The sequence below is a fragment of the Nothobranchius furzeri genome, chromosome 9 (assembly GCF_043380555.1).
Source record: "Nothobranchius furzeri strain GRZ-AD chromosome 9, NfurGRZ-RIMD1, whole genome shotgun sequence".
In the NCBI taxonomy this organism is placed as follows: domain Eukaryota; kingdom Metazoa; phylum Chordata; class Actinopteri; order Cyprinodontiformes; family Nothobranchiidae; genus Nothobranchius; species Nothobranchius furzeri.
The window spans coordinates 64,604,905-64,626,459 of NC_091749.1; the positions used below are offsets into that span (position 1 = coordinate 64,604,905).

Consider the following 21,555-nt stretch of genomic DNA (forward strand, 5'->3'; position numbering starts at 1 on the left):
GGTCGTCTGTGGGCTTCATAGGACCTTCCAGGGCTCCTCAGCACCAAGACGCTGCTCTGAGTCTCAGTGCATGTTTCTGCAGCTGCACATCTGAGACCTTACCTGGTGAAACTTGTCTGCTCTTTCCAGGAAGTGACTCCACATATTTTTATGTTGGATTAATGAAACGTACAGAAAACGTTGGACAACAAAACTCCAGAGAGGAAGTTTCAGTATTTTTATAGAACAAGGAGACGTGTAGAAGATCAGCAGAGCCGCTGCTCTAAGGTGCACGGAGTCACAGCTGAGGTCTGCTCTTCATCAGGGCAGGCTGAGGTAGTCTGACGGTACTGGTCCCAAATCTACAACACAACCTCCCTCGGTGTCTCCGTCCCCTGAGCGTCTCCGTTCGACTGCAGAGGAGGAACAACCGGAGCAGCGATCCTGTACGGCAAACTGTCTTTGCTCAACATCTTCCTGGTGGCAGAAACCAGGCGGGAATAATTATCGGGGTTGTACTCGGAAGAGGGGGGCCGGGCACGCAGCAGAGGCAGGTGGTCTCTGTTGGGTCGGGACAGGAAGAGAGGCGGACGCCGCTGGCTCTCGCCCTCCTTCAGAGAATCAGGGAGGGACTTGTGTTTGCTCTCAGGTAGGAGCATTATGCAAAGGACCGAGAGGACGGCGAAGGAGGCGAAGATGACGTGGTGCAGGAAATAGCCGCCATTGTTCTGGAGCTCCATCAGGGAGGAGGCAGCCATGCCCACACAACCTGCTGCCATCACCAGACCGAAACAGCCACCTCTGACACAAACAGATGATATGAAATACAGCAACTAAAAACTCATTCTCGTTCAGAAACAGAGTAAAGAGACTCACCGAACCACTGTGGGCATCACCTCACAGGAGAAGAAGGCGCTGAGCATAGCAAGAGCCTGAGAGAACAGCAACCCCACCACAGAGAGCACCAGCACCAGACCGCCTTGGAGGTCTGACAGGAGAAATCAAGTTCAGTAAACCAGAGACTCACACGTTGGTGGAGACACTAAACAAGAAGAACTATCCATGACTGTGTTCAGTTTTATTATCTGACAGTTCAAACATGAGGAGGAAATGTAGGTACACTGTGTGAGGGCCAGCAGCAGCAACGACGACAGCCCCGTGATGATGGCAGACAGCAGAAGCATTCCTCGCCGACCAAAGTGATTGACAGACAGACAGATGAAGATGCAGGCCAGAGCTCCCGTTATCACTCGGAGGAAGTAGGTGAAGTAGAAGTTGGAGGAGTGGATGTGCAGGTTCCTGGTGAAACAGTACTGGATTCCTGTTCCGATGAAGCTGCAGAGGAGCAAAAAGTGGCATCCACACACAAACTATCGCAGGTTGTTGCCCTCTAAAATGTTACATTTATGTTTCCTTTACCAGAAATGGAGTTGATGAAGGAGAGAAACTCACAGTGTGAAGCTAAGAATGAGACAGTTTTTCCAGATGACACGAGTCTGCCGCAGCTCCAGGACAGAGTAAAACCTCGGCTGGCGCTCCTCTCCATTTAACAAATCGATCTCTTCAAAATAAAATACAAATATCACCACTTTGAGGAAGTATAATTAAAGCGAATCATCCATTATGACAAATTAAAGACATCTGCTATCAGCTGGTTGAGAGAAGCTCAAGAGCCAGGGATGTCCAACAAGAGGAGCCACTGCCCCCTGTTGGCCAAAACGGGTTTTCTCATATTTTTATGTTGGATGGTTTGTTGTGATGTAAACTGAGGTTTGTGAATAGTTGGATTGACAAATTAAAACTTTTACAAACATTTTGAATCTTTTAATTTGCTTTCAGGTGTGTTGTTGGAGAAATAATCTGTACAGAACCTAAATGCTACTTTCTGAGACCACGGTGCAGGAGTTCAGGTTTGGGTCTTTTACTGCTAGAAACACGTTTTAAACGGTTTTTATACACATACATGAATTATTTAGGCTTTTATAGTTTTTTTGTGTGAAAATGTTTTTGTTTTTTTGGCTAAATCAAGTGACATCAGCTGAGGGAGTCCTGTTAGCTTAATCCAGAGAAAAATATGGATTCTGATGGCGGCTCTGACGCAGAGGAAACTTTAAATGTTTATAAATCTACTTATGATGGACCAGAATCATAAAGTTATGAGTTTGCTGCACGCCCCAGAGAGCAGAGACAAACCAGAGGGAGAAACAATCGGCAAAAGCAGAGAGATTGAGGACAAGCGGGGGGGGGGGGGGGGGGGGAGCAGGTGAGTTAACGATGCTAGCTTAAACTCGTGTGCTAACATCACAATATTGTACAGATTACTATCATGTACCAGACAATTAAAATAGTATCGGTCAGTTAAAATAATATTAATACCAATGAGCGTCTGTCAGCTGTCTCATACTCGTTAATATCCGTTCACGTAACATAGCTTAGCGCTTAGAGAGACGCCTGTCCTCCGGTTCTGGAGCTCATGCAGCTCCTGTGAGCTGGATCCGACCCAGACACCAGTGAGCCAGTCGAGCTGGTAGTTTTAAAAGCTGCACATCATCCTCTCCTGGTGGTCTAGATGGCAGTTCTGATCTGGTTCTGACCCAGAAACCAGCTCCACTGGCCTGCTGAGCTGCGCGTCTCTTCTGGTGGTTGGTTCTGATGGTGATCTGAGCTCCAGAAATCCGAATTTAATTTTTTAAACCCCGCTACAGGTCTCTGGAGCCCAGCGCAGACTTCCCTGACCCGGTACCGACTGATGAGGGCTACAGACGTCCGTCTTTTCAGCTGCACAAAATGCCCTCAGGCATGGAGATAGAGGCGTTGTTTCTCCTGTCTGGAAACCCGTGGACTCGATGTCTGGACAGGCTGGAGTTGGTACAGCCTTCACAGACTATAGTTTATCAACATGAACACAATCCAAAACTAGAAAACACCTACCTAACATCTACCCTAAAACTAGCCACTCTCCACACTGAGCTGAGGCAGCGTCTAGCTTGACTCCCTTACGTTACGTCAGACGTTCAGATTTAGAAAAAAAGCGTTTTAGAAGCTTTGCTGAGAAAGGTCCCTTTTTACTAGAAAAACTCTGCTGCTGTGTATTTTAAAACAAAATATCCACAATAAGCATTTCTAAAAGTATTTTTGGACAGCGTTTTATATGAATTAGAAAATAAATTAACCTGCAATTTGCTCATTAAACCAAATGAGTGAAGGACCAATTTCAATACCTAGATGTTCAAATAAAAAAATGTGTGATTTTGTGGAAACACATGTTTTTACCTGACAGCAGCATTTCCCCAGGGTACATCTCATCCTGCAGGCAAACGGCATTCCTGGTGGCAAATTCCTGGAGGCTGCTCTTTGCCTGAGGAAGCTGGTCTGTGGCCAGCAGCCAACGAGGAGACTCAGGAAACATGGATGCAAAGCTGAGGAAAGCATATGAGCGAGATTTGAACAAAATGAGCTTTTTTGTGTTCAAGGAGAAAAGGGGGAATTAATCAAATGCAAAATATGCAGGGTTTTGTTTTTTGCTGCAAAACTGATTTCAATAAACATTTTTGGACAAATCTTCACACTTTTACAAAGGCTTTCAGATTTTTTTACTTACTGGGATTCTTTGCAACTTTTTCATATTTTTAAATCTTTTTCTTGAGCCAGTATATACTAAAATGACCCTTTACAGGGTTAATGAAATGTCACTCAGACCCCTACCGCCCTCTGTGGCCAGAATACCGCATTTGCAACTTTAGAGTGCCGGGCCGGTCTGCTGGACTTGGTAAAAAATGGAGCTGACATACCTGGCGCTGCTGTCTGCTTCCAGCACGTTTCCTACATGTTTTAGATCAATAACACAGCTGATTTGTTTAATTTAGTGATGAATCGCTCCTCTAAACACTAATGAAGGCTGAGGAGACATTTCAGCTTTCAGATGAAGGTGTTAAAAAGACGAACACACAGGAGATAAGTTTTGCTTTCGGTTCTACTAAACAGACACTAAAGGGCGCTAAAAGCAAGCAAAAACTGCCAGGTGTCCCTTTAAAGTAGATTAATGAGTTTCTCGTGTAAATGAAGGAATATGGATGTTTTACAGCTGTTTGTTGTTCTTCTGAAGTTGGACTTGTGAAGGTTTCAGTCACTACCTGGCTGTCACTATGAAGTTTTTCAAAAGGAAGTCCCAAAGAAATATTAGTCAACACTTTTTTTCCAGCAGGATTTAGTTGAGTTCATAATAAAAAGTCTGGGGCTGACGCACCGAGCGCCCCACATAATAAAATCACGTGTAGGATGTCTGAACTGCCTCGACTGACTCACCACCAGTAGGAAAGCAGCAGGAGCAGAGGCACAGTGGCCAGAGCCTGGAGAACGGGCCAATCACGGCTCAGAGCAGCAATGCCTGGCAACAGCAGCTCTGCAGACACGGCGAAGAAGCCCCCGACCATGGTGACCATGAGGCGATGGGGAGGGTCACTCAGCTCCAGCCCTGAGAAAGAAAAGACAAACATCATCAATAAACAAAGTCTTGGTAACACTTCACAATAAGGGTCCCTTTATTAATGTTACTTAATGCATTATTAAGCATTAATAAACTATTAAATACTGCTTAACCATATTATATAATGCATTACTAAGCAGACACCCCCTCAGTCCTTTGTCCAAACCTTAAGGACGCTTAATAGTTAATAACAAAGCTTTGTTTATTAATGTCTAATAATGCACTAAGTAACAATAATGGGACTTAATGTAAAATGTTAACAAACTTTTGTAAACTTACAAAAGTCACCATCAGTAAGCTAAATAAAGACACTAAAGTTATCTGAACCTTTGGAGTCTGTCTAACCGCTCATTTCTGGTGACCTTTAACCTCCTTCAGCTCTGATTCTCTAAACACCTCCTTCCTCTGTGTGTGTGAGTGTGCGTGCGTGCGTGTGTGCATGCTTCCTGCCTAAGTTCTGCCCTCCTGTTATTGTTTTCTGCTCTTTGTGAAGCAGCGAGACCCCCCCCCCCCCCCCCTCCAGGCCCGACTCCACCCAGCCAAACATCTGTCTGAGTGATGAAAATTGTTGAAGAACCGAACTGGTACCAGCGTTCACCACCTGGGCGTATCTTCCCTCTCAGGAATGTTCTTGTTCACCATTTCACACACTGATGGGTTTGATAACAAACCAGAACATTCTGGATGAAAACATCTGTAGGAGCAAAGCTGATGGTAACTTCTGGTCAGAAATCCTCAGAAGCTAAAATAAAAGTCTTGCAGGAGTCTAAAACTGCTCGATTCAGATGAAATAAAATGAACAGACGACTCATGAATACATTTGTCTGTATCATATTTATGTTTTTAAAGTCACTTTATTATGACCCTGAGGGAAATAGCTTAAAAATGCAGCACCACCCTAATGAGATTAACTGTCCTCTGGTCTCGAGGGCGGATAAAATCAAATGCAAGTAACTGATTTATTCTATTTGTGGTGACTGAGTGAGTCGAATCTCACAGAAGTAATCTGTTATAAAGTCGTCTGAAAAACGAGGTCAAGAGAAGAGATGGAGTAAACTACAGATCGTTTCCAGATGTGATCTGGAGACCTTTCTGCTTTATTAAACACCGACATGCTGGTATAATGGTGATGTAGATTGGTGTGAGTCACCAAGGCATACACTTTAAACCAATCCAGGTCGAGTTCGGGAATCTCAGCAGTCAGCACTAACGGGATGGAGTGTTATTTGAACCGATTGTGTTTTCTGATGATAAGGACTTGTAATTTGCTTCTGTGTGAACTCTTATCTGCTACTGATGAGATGGTTCAGCACAGAGCATTCAATGTGAAGAGGTTGGACTCCAGGGCTGTGATTCATCACTTGCACATCCAGAGCATCAGTCTTTGTGCAACAGTGAAGTCATCCTCGCAGAAGTACGTGAGACTCATACTGAGATTATTGTGGGACTTTCCCCCAAATGAAGCAGCGGCTTCTGTTAGATATACAGCGAAGACCACGAATTACTCATCACGGCCTCTCAGAGCTTGTCGTATTTTATTAATTGAGCTGTAGCTCAAGGTGAGCTCAATTGAGCTGAGCTGTTTTATTTTTTTTAATTTAACCCAATAAATGATCAAATCTCAAGGCACGGGGACAATAAAGTGCACTCTGATCTAAAGGGTTGACTACAGAACACTCACTAATAATGTACGAGGACACGAAGACGCCGGCGAGCATGGCGCCCTGACAGAGACGCAGCAGCAGGAACATCACGGCGCTGCTGGACAGACACACGGCCACGCCAAACAGACTGGACAGGCTGACGGAGAGGAGGAAACCTCGCCGGCGGCCCAACCTGAGGAGGAAAAGTCACGATGACGTCAGAAACCAGCCCAATGAGAAAGACTCTGAATGTAACTTAGCAACAACATGGAGACTTTTGGGATTATTACTCACCAGTCACACAACGTCCCCAAAAATATATATCCCACAATCCATCCTGTCATGAAACAGACATGCTGCAGGGGGATCTTCCAGTAATCGCTGCAGACCAGATTCCACTGGAGAGGAAGAGAACAGGTCAACTTACATCCCCCCAAAGTGAAACAGATACGGTAAAACAGGCCAGAGGGCAACGCTGCCGAGAGTAGCTAAAGGTTTATCAGAGAGGAAGTGAAGCTGCTGGATGACATTCCACCCAGAAACCTGAGAGACTAGAACTAGGACCCGTTTTGTCCTGCATCTGCAGCCTGGGTCCAGTTTAGTTTTAAATTAAGGTCAAAATGTGAGATTATGTCTCACACGCACTAGGGATGCAACGATACCACTTTTTTCCAAACCGATACGATCCCGATACTTGGATCTGAGTACTCGCCAATACCGATTACCGATACAGATACTTCTACCACACAAAAAATGCAATGAACTGGAATACAGGTTTTATTTTCTTCTGTTTTCAATAGGAAAAGACTGTGAGGTAGATAAAAAGTAATATAAGTGATCACAAAACTAAAATATTAGGTGAACAGAAATGATAAGTTACAGTGAAGTCACTTTCAAACAACTGCATTGGTATCAGTTACTGGTATCTGTTAACTTTTACCGATACCGATACTGGTATCAGTATCTGTAACGGCACCGATACCAGTATCATATCGGTGCATCCCTAACACGCACCTGGAGAAGACTAGAAATGCTATGAGGGGATCAACTAATAATTTCAATACTGTGCAGTAGTCCATTTGCATTGTTTTTTTTTTGATGGAATTTTTTTTAAAACAGATTTTTTTTTTGTAATTTTGTGTCACCGTGAACTTATTTTCTGTGTTTTTATTGAGTTTGATGCAGTGCAGCGGGGCAGGGAGAGGTTTGGTTTTGCGTCTTTTGTAAAACTTAACTGTTGGTGAGAAATAACTGGGTTAAAAAAGGAACCCCAAATCTTTAATCTATCCTGAAAAATTTCATACCTTCACGGTTTCCAAAATGTCCCACTAAATGATGTCATAATCCCCTAACTCAGCTTAGTTAATCCACAAGAAAAAGCTGAGTTTAAACTATTCATGGAGCCAATCAATCACACTTGGTCCCAATAAAACTAATATCAACTGAATTCAATCAGATTCGAGTCCTTTAAAGGGATTGTGTGTATTTTCCCTGGCGATAGGGGCAGTACATACCTAAATCATTGTAAGCAAGCAGTATTTTTGTGTTGGAGTACAGTGTTTCCCCTAGGAATTTTTCCAGCTGTGGCGTTGGGGGGGGGGGGGGGGGGGATTATGACACATCTGTAACAAAGTAAAATGTTCTATAGTGCAGAGAGGAGACAACCCATAGAAGCACTGATTTGATCTCATTTTAGAGATAAATAGAACAGGTCAGATGCACCTAATAAATAAAATTACTAACAAACTCAGGAATCTGTTTCTTTGCTTCACTGTTCTGGTGCTGAAAATATCACTAATGCGGGTCAAAGGAGATTCACGGATGAATGCACCTCTTATTTATTATTTGGAGACTACATTTACTGCAGCTGGCAGAGGCAGAGATTTTTTCTATTGATACACGAATTTACAGAATCATTTTAAATTTTAATAGGGGAAGACTGCAGGAGGGAGTGGTAAAATACAGGGGGTCCCAGCAAAAACAAGAAACTTTACGAGTCTGATGAAACCTTCTGGTTTTCCATCAGGCAGTCACGGGGCAGCTCCAATGACCCAGTGGCTGTGCTGAGTCAATATTATCGAGCTCAGTCCAGCTCGGCAGAGGGTGAACGAGCCGAGGCGACGTCGTGCTCTGCTTAAGAAGAAGTGTTATTTTCCCGCTTCAGAGAAGCGTCCAACGTGTTTTTACGCTTTCTCCGAGACATGTCACGTCGCTAAGTTGTTAGCGCTGCGCGCTAACACGTCAATAGTGCAGCGTAGCCTGCTGGAGGTTTTAAGGGTTCAGATGAAAACACCCGACCTCTCAGGCTGCTCACACATCGATCTTAAGTTGTCGCTGTTGCGCTCACGCCGTAATACAGTATTAGATGCGGTTAAAGTCAGACACGAAAAAATAAATACATTTTACATGAATAAGTGATGCTTAGCCTGGTGGGGGGAGGAGAACCTGGCCTAATAAGCACCAGAGGAAACCCTGTCAAGATCGTCAACACTCATTTATCTTAATGCTATTGAAACATGTAAACCAAAAAGCATTATATCCACTGCTACCTTTCTAATTTTAAACTCAGCAACTCATGCTGTAACTTCACCTTGCCCTGCCTGCTCCTCCTTGCTGCCCGCCGGCTGTGATCACAAGCGACAACATAGTAGTTCCCGCTGCTTCTTCGGGAAATTAGCGGGATTTCAGCCGTGGCGGGCCGCCACGGCTACGCCTATGTAAAGGAAACCCTGGAGTAACACCTTACCAACGGATGGCCATTAGGGTCAAAAATCCCTGGAAGCACAACCATAAGCACATCAGATTCCCTTTCATCACTGGCGACAAACAAAGATGTATAAATCAACATTTACTAATGGTGAAAGTTTTTTAACCGTTTGTCGCAAATCAGTAAATGTATTTTGTTCTCACGGGCTCCCGTAGAAGGAAACATGGCGTCGCCCAAAGACTTACACCAGCTCCCATGTGTTTCTGACCCGATTTCTATGGTTAAATGTTACAAAGCCGCCAAAATTTCCAACAACATTTTGATGGATATCTCCAGAGATTAAGGGTAAAAACTACACATTGCTAGCCTAGTGAACTAGACCAAATTCTTGCTTTGCAAAGAATGGTCTAGGCACGCTCCATTGGAACCTCAGCAGCTCCTACCAGGACTCTGGCTAGCCAATCACAGCTCTGTAGAGGGGTTTCAAACACATAAAGAGCTGTGATTGGTCCATCATGGTGGGCCAATCATAGTGCTCTACCTGCTTAGTGAACAAATCACAGAGCTTTATCCGCTTTGTGGGCCAATCAGGGCCCTCTATGTGCCTGGTGGGTGGGATGATGCAACAGAGTGAAACAAGAGTACGTCACATTCATTGTCCAGTGGAATGCGGAGATCATTTGAAAGACAACGGTAGAACCCGCCCCACAACCAAGAGCCGTCAGTGGAGCATGGCCAGACTAAATAATACATTTATTTAGTCTGGCTTGCCAGGCTAACACATTGCCTCTTTAAACTTAGTTCAGTTACAAAAAAAAAAAAAAAACAGGGGGGTGCTGCCATTTCTCCTCAAAACACTTCAAACAACATTCTGGTAAAGATGTAATTAAATGACAGAATAGTAGATTTTTGCTAATCTTTTAAGTACTTTTCTGCAAAAAATTACTTTAGTAAAAAGCACTGGTTCCATTACAGATCCCAGCTTCAAGCAGAATGCTCTGCAGATGAAGCTGAAAGCATTTCTGTGTTACTGTGTCCAATAATCATTAGATGGTTTCCTCAAAAATTGGATTTGACACAATATACGTCTGCAGCTTTTTTCTGGGTTTTGTGCAGGGAGCCTCCTCCTCACTCCCTTAATAAAACCCCAGATCACTGATAAAAGTAGTTTCTTCTTAAGAACCTCCTGTGAGCTGCTGCTCTTATTCTTTCAATTCAACCAGTGTTCCTTTTCTCCAGGATAAATTACTGAGGAAGCTCCATCCACTATAAACCAACACGTGCACTTTTCCATCTGTTATGTTTTCAACACCTTCACCTGTACCACGTCTCTGTAACAACAGCTGAAGAAGCTTCTGCAGAACGAATGCAAAAGGCAAACAGAAACAACTATGGGCAAAGCTCGTCGTCGTCGTCTTCCTCTGCTTATCCGGGTCGCGGGGGCAGCATCCCAACTAGGGAGCTCTAGACCGTCCTCTCCCCGGCCACCTCCACCAGTTCCTCCGGCAGGACCCCATGGCGTTCCCGGACCAGATTGGAGATGTAACCTCTCCAACGTGTCCTGGGTCGACCCGGGGGCCTCCTGCCGGCAGGACATGCCGAAACACCTCCCCAGGGAGGTGTCCAGGAGGCATCCTGACCAGATGCCCAAACCACCTCAACTGACTCCTTTCGATCTGGAGGAGCAGCGGTTCTACTCCGAGTCCCTCCCGAATGTCCGAGCTCCTCACCCTATCTCTAAGGCTGAGCCCGGCCACCCTATGGAGGAAACTCATTTCGGCCGCTTGTATCCACAATCTCGTTCTTTCGGTCATTACCCAAAGCTCATGACCATAGGTGAGGACTGGGACGTAGATCGACCGGTAAATCGAGAGCCTGGCATTCTGGCTCAGCTCCCTCTTCACCACGACAGATCAGCTCAGTGTCCGCAGCACTGCAGACGCCGAACCAATCCGCCTGTCGATCTCCCGATCACTCCTACCCTCACTCGTGAACAAGACCCCGAGATACTTAAAGTCCTCCACTTGAGGTAGGACCTCTCTCCTGACCCGGAGTTGGCAAGCGCTCCTATCCCAGTCGAGTAGGGCTGCAACAAACGATTATTTGGATAATCGATTAATCGGACGGGGTCTCGACACGATTAATCGATTAATCGGATTACATGGGGAAATTTTTAAAAACTGCTAGGGAAACGTTATTTCTCTCCTTCCTTCACTTTATTTAACACAACATTATTAGAAAACAGTTCAATAGCAGTAAAACAACATGCCATCACCTAAATTGTCTTATAAGGTGTATAGACAGAGACCCTAAGCTACATCTATCTGTGACCTAAAATGCTTGGTCCAAGTTAAACAGCTTAAGGGCAATTCTCATCTGTTTTGTTTGATCTCATCTGTTGACATTTATTTTAAATGTAATTAAACATAGGCTGTGAATTAATCAAAATTGATCACCATTTCCAAAAATGACTGAAAAAATACCAAATAAAACAAAAGTAAATGAATGCCATCCTCCTTGCGATGATACCCTGGGCAACTGCCATAAAGTCACATCAAGAAATGCTGCTGATCATTCCAGTGATCCCAAATAGACTCACATTAGGCCACATGAAAGCAACTGAACCCAAAAATATATTAACCAGTATATAACTGCACTCTCACACAACACGCCTGCAGCAACAGTTAGGACTCCTCCCTCCCTTTTAAAAGCGTTTTTGCTTCCGAGGACATTGTGGTTGTAAAACCACATGCTAGTAGTCTGGCCCCGGTGTGATCAACCAGTTTCTGCGGGAATGTGACGGCGGAACCAGGGCCAGATTAACACTTTGTTGTACCCTAGGCAACAATATTCAAGGGCTCCATCATCAAGACCCAAGGATCACCATAATGTGGTCACATACAGAATATTTTACTGTAATATACAGTAAATATACTCAATACTTGAATGCCTGACAACAGGTAACCTGCCCAGAGTAACCTTTGACCCACCTCGTGTGGACTGACCAATGAGGAGAGGGTCTTAACTTGAGGCCCTCTCTTCATTGGTCAGTCTGCATGAGACTGACTCTCAACTGACGTTCAGTCGTAGGCAGCGAAGCGTCTCTCTGCAGCGCAAAAGCCCGGGTGGACAGTTTGTTTAATATAGGGTGACCATATTTCCATTTCCAAACAAGAGGACAGGGGATCTGTGCCTATGGCATCACACTATGGCAACGCCACACAAACCATGTTGGGACCCATTTTTTGTAAGAACTAAATTAATATCAGATTCTGCCAATTAAAGGGCTCTAAAACAATTCCTATGTAAATATTTTGCATATTTAATGCAAAATCTCATTTTTATGCTTTAGTGCTGCAACAAGGTTTTATTAATAATAAATTATTATACCTTTTGTTTTACTACAGCATCGGTAAGCTTCCTGTGCACAGATTATTAAGGATGCTTGTTTCAGCTGTGAGATTAGACGATAGGATCAATGAAAAAATAAGTTGTCACACACTCCATGGAAACTTTCAGAGAATCCACAAATAGTGGCTTTCAAATGGTTTTGTTACTTTTTGCAAGTTTATAAAAGAAGCAGATGAGACAGCATGTCTGATAATTTAGTTTTTCATCTGATAATTTAGTTTTTCATCTGATAATATTAGAACATGTCAGTAATGTCTGAGGGGATTTTACTAACACTCCTGGAGAGGGTATGGATTACACAGAGGCTTCTGGGGAGCCCAGTTATGGGGGGGGGGGGGGGGGGGGGGGGCATTTTGCCTTGGCCCCCAAAATGTCTTGAAACGGCCCTGGGTGTGTGACTGAGTTTTGAAGGTGATCTGAATTGTATCAGATGTATAAATATGACGTGTATAACTTATTGTTTTTTACTGGTAAAAACGTGTAGTGGAGATAAATCTACCTACATTTTACTTTGTTTTCTTGTTTTTATTTAACTATTTTCCTGTCCTGTCTGTCTCTCATCTTCCTGCATCTCCTCATAATTCTCCAGAAAATCTGTTGCCTGGATTCTTACCTTTTCACCTCATCAGTTACTTTTGAGCAGATCAAAGGGATCTCCTGACCGCAAAGCGCAGAGCGCGTTTTCGATGCTGCGTGAGGTGACATCACCACAGCACAGGTGATGAGCTCCGCAGTAGCGCGCTTCAGGCACAAATAAGACAGAAAATAGAGAACATGTGCAGACAAGAACGATCGTGTGCTAATTATAGTTTTTTGGTTGCGCCACTTTGAGAATGGACCGTGCGCTGGAAGCAGCTGCCTGGATCGCTGTGCAACAATGCGGAACCGGTTCGCAGCAGCGCAAGTCTGCAGGCTCTCTCTCGCGCTGATCTGCCGGTACCGGCTCTCTCTCGCGCTGATCTGCGGCTCTCCCTCGCGCTGATCTGCCGGCTCTCCCTCGCGCTGATCTGCGGCTCTCCCTCGCGCTGATCTGACTTGCTCTGGTCTGTGCGCAACGGCGGGCGGGGGGGGTGGGGGGGGTGGGGGGGCGCTTTTGGAAGAGTTGTGCGACACAACGAATCGATGACGCAATTCGTTGCCAACGCTTTTAGTAATCGATTTTCATCGAATCTATCGATTCGTTGTTGCAGCCCTACAGTCGAGAACCATGGTCTCAGATTTGGAGGTGCTGATCCTCATCCCAGCCGCTTCACACTCAGCCGCGAACCAACCCGATCAACTATCGATCGGACCCTCCTCTCCAGTACCTTAGTGTAGACCTTTCCAGGGAGGCTGAGGAGTGTGATCCCCCTATAGTTAGAACACACCCTCAGGTCACCCTTCTTACAGATGGGGACCACCACCCCGGTCTGCCACTCCACAGGAACTGCCCCCAATGACCACGCAATGTTGCAGAGACGTGTCAACCACGACAGCCCTACAACATCCATAGCCTTGAGATACCCAGGACGAATCTCATCCACCCCTGGGGCTCTGCCGCTGTGTAGTTGTTTGACTACCTCAGCAACTTCTGCCCCCGAGATTGGACAGTCCATCCCCAGGCCTCCCAGTCCTGGTTCATCCTCGGAATGCTTGTAGGTGGGATTGAGGAGCTCCTCAAAGTATTCCTTCCACCGTCCAACTATAGCCCCAGTTGACGTCAGCAGCTCCCCATCCCTACTGTAAACAGTGTGAGCGAGTTGCTGCCTTCCTCTCCTGAGGCGCCGGATAGTTTGTCTGAACTTCTTTGGAGCCGATCGAGAGTCTTTCTCCATGGCCTCACCAAACTCCTCCCACGCCCAAGATTTTGCCTCTGCAACTGCCACTGCTGCACCCCGCTTGGCTATCCGGTACCTGTCTGCTGCCTCCGGAGACCCACAGACCAGCCACGCCCTGTAGGCCTCCTTCTTCAGCCTGATGGCTCCCCGAACCTCTGGTGTCCACCAGCGGGTACGGGGGTTGCCACCACGACTGGCACCGGCCACCTTGCGACCACAGCTAGCAACAGCCACCTCAACAATCGCAGAGTGGAACAAGGCCCACTCGGAGTCAATGTCCCCCACTGCTCTCGGGACGCGGACAAAGCTCTGCCGGAGGTGGGAGTTGAAGACCGTCTTGACAGGTTCTTCTGCCAGGCGTTCCCAGCAGACCCTCACTATGCGTTTGGGTCTGCCAGGTCTACGCGGCATCTTGCCCTGCCATCTGATCCAACTCACCACCAGGTGGTGATCAGTTGACAGCTCCGCTCCTCTCTTCACTTGGGTGTCCAAAACATACGGCCGCAGGTCAGATGATACGACTACAAAATCTATCATCGACCTGCGACCTAGGCTGCCCTGGTACCAAGTGTACTGATGGGCATCCTTATGTTCGAACATGGTGTTTGTTATGGCCAGACTGCGGCTTGCACAGAAGTCCAATAACGAAACACCACTCGAGTTCAGATCAGGTTCCTCCCAACCACACCCCTCCAGGTCATGCTGTCATTGCCCACGTGAGCATTGAAGTCCCCTGATGGAGCACTATCTAGCACTCGTCCCAGGGACTCCAAAAAGGGACATGGTCAAAGCTGCTTAAGTTAATTACATTAAAAAACAACAAAGTAAATTTAACCCAGAGCACACCAGCCATCAATGGAAAAACAGATTGTTGATTATTTTTTTATTTTTTGATGGCCCTACTGGTGCATTTAGAAGAAGCGTTTTTACAGATAAAACTCACAAGCACAGTAAAAACTTTCAAAGTAAACATTTTAAAAATGTAAAATTAAAATAAAAAATACTTTGATTTTTATTGCTCTTAGTCTTCACTACACCTTTTAAAAGGAGAACTGACTCATATTTGGAATTTTGTTTTCTGAAAATATAGTAAATTAGGGTAATTAGTCTCATTGATAAATACATTTTGGCCACATATCAAGTGTAATAAGGCAAAGCAGCTTTATTTATAAAACCCATTTCATACACAGGAGCGATTCAATATGCTTTCCATAAGCAAGAATAGCAAGAACATTACAATCAATGTGACAGCACAATTAAAAAAACACAGAAATTAATTTCAGATTTAAGAACAAAAAAGGGTGAGAAGTTACCATGCAGAAGGTGCAGTACAAGAAACTTGTTTAAAGGCTCGTTTTAAAGCTACATGAACGTTTTCTACTCCGATTTAAAGGTAACTAGATTTGGGGCACGTTAGAGGTCATGAGGAAGTTGATTCCATCTGTGTGCAGCATAGTAGCTAAAAGCAGCTTAACCCCGTTTGGTTCTGACCCGAGGTTCTACCAGCTGACCGTTCCCTAAGGATCTCAGAGCCCTGCTGGGCATAGATACTGGAAGGAGATCACATGTATTTTGGGCCTGTGCCACTGGGTGATTTATAAACTTTGGCACTTTGAAATTGCAAAAAGCCATATTAAAACAAACTAAACCCTAAAATACTGGGTATCAAACTAAAGATGCACAAACATTGGTCTCTGGATTTCATGGCCAGTACCAATTTCTGATACCTGGATAGATTTGACCAGTCAATGCTGACTTTGTTAACCTTTGTTGATTAAACAACTGAATACCTTAAAACGGTTTTATTCAGATTACGGCTGGGTGATATATGGCCTAAAATCAACATCAAGATATATTGAGGATTTCACCTCGATAACGATGAATGGACGATAACTACAGGTAAGCGCAGAAACAAAAGTTGTCCACTAGATGGGGCTGTCAGGTGCACTACGTTGAGTCACATTTTTTATGTGACTCAAGGTGGTGCAGCTTCTTAAAGGGACATAAACGCTGCCAACCTACACACATCTTTTTATTTTTTATTATAAGATATATTGACATGGGAAAATTTATCTCGATAAGAGTCAGAAATTTCGATAGCGACACATTTTCGACTTATTGCCCAGCCCCAATTCGGATTTACTTGTAAATTATTATTGGGGGGGAGGAATACAACCACAAGGAAAATCTGTTGTTGCTACTGAAAATAACACTCCGCAACGGCGAGTTCAGAGACTGGGGAAAGAAGATCGGATTTGTTTTAATACTGGTTGGCACTGATGCGTTCTTGAACTACAACAAAAACAAACAGAAGAAAAAAATAAAACAATCTGAGCCTCTGATTGGCTGATCACTGAATCATACAGGCCAATTCTAACCACTGGATGCTTTGTTTGGGAGAATGTCTAAATAAAATTAGAGCTTGATCCAAATGTGCAGCAGTAGCAACAACAAAACACTAAACACAAAACAAAAAGTTCAAATGAAGAAGACTAAACCCCCACACCCAAGAAAAGCGGATGGCAGACTTTAAAACCCTGAAAGACGCGGCATGAACAACTCATCCCTGACACGCTGCACTCTATGGAAAGAGATGACATAACATGCAGAAACCAGCAGCCCTGCACAGATAGAGATCTTTGTGAACGGACAGGAATGCAGACCATGTTGCTCCTCATCAAATTAAGAAGCCTGCTGACAGCAGTTATTATGTTAGAGGAGAAAGAGCTGCTCGGTGGAAACTTCTATCCCGTCCTCCTCCGTCTGCTGGTTTGTTGCACGGACAAGTACTGAACTACAGTTAAATCGTGTTAATGGAGAAAAACTAAAATCTTAATGGTTGAAAATAATTTAACCGTATAAAAGCTTTATAGGTTTACAGAAACAGCGACATTGTGAAAGCTTAAGGATTTGGTTCACTCGTTTAATCAATACATTTGCAGCGCTCTCTATTAGGAATAGGGATACACAGATGCTACTTTTTTCCAAACTGATACGATACCGATCCTTGGATCTGAGTACTCACCGATACCGATTACCAATCCTTCTACCACACAATTTATTTTCTTCTCTGCTTTCAACAGGAAAAGACCGAGGTAGATAAAAAAATAAAATATATTAATGTAAATTATCACAAAACCAAAATATTAGGTGAAGAGAAATGACACGTTACAGTGAAGCCACTTCATGCAATTGCATTGGTATCAGCTCATGGTATTTGTTAATTTCGGCCCGATATCTGTATCGGTGCATCCCTAATTAGGAATGAATGCCTCTGGGAAAAAGAGCTCTGGTGCACCTTTTTCAGGAACTAGAATTAAGCCACACCAGAGCTCAGTTTCAGACGACAGGATTTGGACTCTTATTTCCTGATATTTGGACATGTCTCCTCTAATTGGATAACAGCAAAATGACTATACCACTGACTCCTTTTGCTCTGCAGCGTTGACGTTCTATCTCCACAATTAACACAAGCCTGGAGGAGTTCTGCCAGGTGGAGTTGCTAACGCTAACGGTTAGCTCCCACTAGCTGAGATGTTCTCTGCCGTTTCCCAGACCCTAAAACAAATTTAGACAGCAGAGGAATTCCAAACATGGATGACTATAAAAACATGCAGAAATATGTACAAAAATCATTACTTCAGCATTTAAGGATTTAGCTAATTGTTTGTGTGCGGTTGTATTTTTGACCAACTCACGAACCAACAAATGGATTTTAGTGAAATGTATTTGCGGTGAACCGGCTCTGCTTCAGGTGCAGAAAAAAAGGAAGATAAAAAAGAACAACATGTCTAATGCAAAGTAAGAAAGTCACAAGCTTCACCATTCCCTTTGCCTGATCCCTGTTCCAACAGCATTGTCCTGAGAGAAGGCTTCCTGTTGCTCAAAATTTCCTTTGACCCTGCAAGTGACATCATGGACAGAGGAAGCCGCTGCTGAGGAGGAAGTGTTCAGGATCTCCGGAAGGAACACAGAGGCTTCAAACTTCCCATGCATCACAATTTATCAAGGAGAGGAAGGGGCAATAATCTGGGAATCTGTGCCCTGCAGCTTTCCACTGCAGATGTAAACACAACTCATGTTTCAACGCGTCTGGATCTTTGCTGCTAAGTAATACGTTTACAAAAGACACAAATGTTTTGTCAGGGTCTGTTGTCAATATTTGCAGACTGGGATGGAACAAGCAGCCGAAAAGGAAGATTAAGATGTTTGTTTATGCTTGTTGCACAACAAGACGATGAAAGTAAACACCAGGTCTGAGAGCAGCAGCAGACCGTTGTGTGATAAATGATGATTAATGACCTGCACTTGTATAGCGCCTCTCAGAGTAAGGACTCCAAAGCGCTTTACACTACAGTGTATCATTCATCCATTCACACACACTGATGGTGATGAGCTACGATGTAGCCACAGCTGCCCTGGGGCGCACTGACAGAGGCGAGGCTGCCGAGCACAGGCGCCACCGGCCCCTCCGACTATCACCAGCAGGCAAGGAGGGTAAAGTGTCTTGCCCAAGGACACAACAGCAGAATTGGAGCCGGGATCGAACCTGCAACCTTCCGATTACTGGACAACCCGCTCAACCAACTACTGCTGCCCCCTGTGCAACAGAGCTCGTGTTTTAATGCAAACCCCATGATCCTGTTTTCTTTTCCCACTCAGAGCTGGACTTTAAAGCAGACAGGGCCGCTAACGATAACCCTGGGAGGCCGATAACGGACAGGGAAAAAGAGTCTGGGTAACAAAGTTAGAAAGGCTCATTTCAGCATTAGCCAACATTGACTGGAAAGCTCCCCACACATGTAAGGTCAACTGGCACAGCTGTATAAACACCTTCAGGCAAACCCACATCATTTAATCAGCTAAAACTCACAAAGCAACAGTGAATACAACCGGCAGTTTAACCGAACTCGGTTCTTATCGGTAGCAAAAAACCAACAACGGTGGATCACATGATTCAACAAAATTGCACATGGTGATAAACATTCAAATTATCCTAAATATGAGAGGCTAAATCATTTTTTACTAGGGGTGCACCAATTGCAGTTTTTGGCCGATCACAATCTTGAAAAAAAAAAGCTGACTTGTCGATACCGATTTTGTCTCAACTAAATGCAGATTATGTCAATGTTTCAATTTCCTTTTATTGTGAAAACCAAAATGAATACTCATAAAACAATACCATTTTTAACTTGACATGAGGTAATGTTCTCAAATATAAATGAACATATCTAGCATTGCATAAAATCATATTTGTTCCTTTAGACTTTCATTTTACTAATTTTGAAAACAAACTTTTTGTACCTGTTTTAACACACTTGTCCAAAAAAATATTCTATAGCAATGATTTGCTTTAACATTAACTAGGAGTGCACCGATTGCAGGTTTTGGCCGATCACTGATCTTGGAAAAAAACAAAAAAACAAAAACAAGATCGGGGCCAATAGATCGGTGCACCGCTACTTTTTATGTTTATCTAAAATCACCTGAGTTAGTAAAAGACCAATGCTTCACAATAAAAGAGCTTGATAACTGAGAATTATTAAAACTTTTGATTTTCATCTTTTGCACATAAATGTTATTAATGCTTAAGCCATCATAACAGCTAACCATGCCTTTTCATTGATGTTTCTGAGGAGGGTTTGTAAATATGCAAACTTTTTTGGGGGAAAAAATCTGTTAGCAGCTAACCCCTCTGTATATTTGGCCAATTACTGAGATCGTTTCAGCCGAGGACACTAGGGACACATCCCCACCAATATTTAGTGGACTACTTTGTTCCTGCTACTTTAAAAAAAACAGTGTTTGGTTTCCAAACATCCTAAAATGTTAGTTAAGGTAATTTTTCTTTCAAAACATCAGTTTGCAGTTGAATTGTACACACATGACCTGCCTTACATTAAACTTGTTACAAGTCCTAATCCTGTGTACCAAACCAGTAGGATTCTAACTGAAAATGTGTGCATTTCCTCTCAACTGTGTCACTAACCAGTGATGTAATGGCTTAAGCAAAGACAACTAACTATAAAAAATAACATGGACAAAACACATTAATCGGTTGTCCTTGTTTTTCTAAACCGAAATCGGCCACTGAGAATCCACATCGGTCGACCCTTCTTACCTCGGTGACAAAGTTGCTATGGAGCCCCGCCACCGCGGAGTACTCCCAGCCCCTGGTGCAGGACACCCTCTCCCGCGGAGCTCCCCCGGACAGGTCCGACGTGTTGGACGGATACTTGAAGAGCTCGCAGTGGCTGAGGCCGGAGCCGTTCACCCAGGGAATAGTCAGGTCCAGGTAGTCCTGCTTGGTCAAGTTACTTGGGAGGAAGGCTGACGGCAGGAGGCTCGGGTCCGGCTTGCAGTGGTACGTGTCCGGGATCAATGTGTAAAAAACGTCGCTGAACAGGTTCAGCGTGACGGCGAAAGAAGGGAACCAGCTGAACACGACCGCAAGTCTGTTGTAGCGCCCGTAGCCGCCGGCGTGAGGGAGAATCTTAGTCTCGTAGTCCATGAGAAGACGAGCGTTGGGGCTGGCTGACTGTCCCGTGGCCATAGCAGCTCGCGCTGGTCCACAGCTGCGCCGCGCGACAAAGCAACAGGTAGAGGCACGAGACGTGGGCGTGGCGTGAGGGTCACGCGCCAACCTCTGACATCTGCTGCTGTGATGATTTCAGGGTCAGTGTGTTTGATCCCTCTTATCGCATCTTTTCCTTCGGCCCCACTGATCCATGAGATCTATTCTGCAGAGTACTTCATTTCCCATGATGCAGGTGATCAGTCCCCCCCCCCCCCAAAAAAAACATGGCCACGAGACACACAAGTCTGTCTGAGAATTAAAGTATACGTCTTTGAAATGCATTAAACCTGAAACATTAACATCTTTATTTACCAACATTAATACTCTGAAAACTGAACATTTAGGGCCCTAAAATCACGTTTTAGTTAGCAACAAGGGGACTTTTTGTTGCCGTTGTGCTGGGATCATCTGTGCTGTATATTTGGAGACGGTTGGTGCACATAAACCTTTCTCAGCAGTTGACTCGGCCTCATCCATCCCTGAAACATGACACAGGGAAAGTCAACAGGTGATCTTTCTGGGAAACCCTAAGGCTCGTGACTTAGAACGAGTTAAACCTGGTGACACAGCAGCAGTGAGATGAATAAATGTTAGTTTTGTTTCCCCTTCAGAACATTTGTAGCAACTAAAACATTATTGAACATAATATTGAATAAAGTTCAAAATAAACATCTGATTTCAGCCAAGTGAGGTGACTCGGGTAGCAGAGGACTCAAGAGCCCACCCAGTAACAGGGTTGCAGGTTCAAGCCCCGTCTGTAGCAGCTGTTGTGTCCTTGGGCAAGACACTTAACCCGACTCCCCACAATGTTTTGAACAATATCCTTTTAGTTCTGCCATTAATAATAAAAGTGTTTGAAAATACAGCTTTCAGGTAAGGCCAGAGGAAGCCAACACAGAAAAACCAGAGAAGGGTGGGTAATATTTTAAAGTTTT

The 21,555-nt window shown here is 44.3% G+C and overlaps 1 protein-coding gene across 1 annotated transcript; it reads right to left on the reverse strand.

Annotated features, from left to right (window-relative positions):
- Positions 1 to 166: 166 nt before the first annotated feature.
- Positions 167 to 20,754, reverse strand: slc22a31 (solute carrier family 22 member 31). Its single transcript, XM_015953346.3, has 9 exons — positions 20,165 to 20,754; positions 6,403 to 6,506; positions 6,147 to 6,301; positions 4,285 to 4,453; positions 3,253 to 3,398; positions 1,432 to 1,540; positions 1,100 to 1,314; positions 856 to 967; positions 167 to 780 (listed from the first exon to the last, which is right to left on the reverse strand). Exons 1-9 carry the CDS (start codon positions 20,594 to 20,596, stop codon positions 342 to 344), a joined length of 1,881 nt encoding a protein of 626 aa, XP_015808832.1. The 5' UTR covers positions 20,597 to 20,754; the 3' UTR covers positions 167 to 341.
- Positions 20,755 to 21,555: the final 801 nt, after the last annotated feature.

Coding starts and splice junctions, on each gene's coding strand:
- slc22a31 (XM_015953346.3), bottom strand. CDS start 20,596: ATGGCCACGGGACAGTCAGCCAGCCCCAACGCTCGTCTTCTCATGGAC. Junction 968..1,099: donor GCTGCTGGCCCTCACACAGT/GTACCTACATTT, acceptor TTCTCCTGTCAG/ACCTCCAAGGCGGTCTGGTG. Junction 781..855: donor GTGATGCCCACAGTGGTTCG/GTGAGTCTCTTT, acceptor TGTTTGTGTCAG/AGGTGGCTGTTTCGGTCTGG.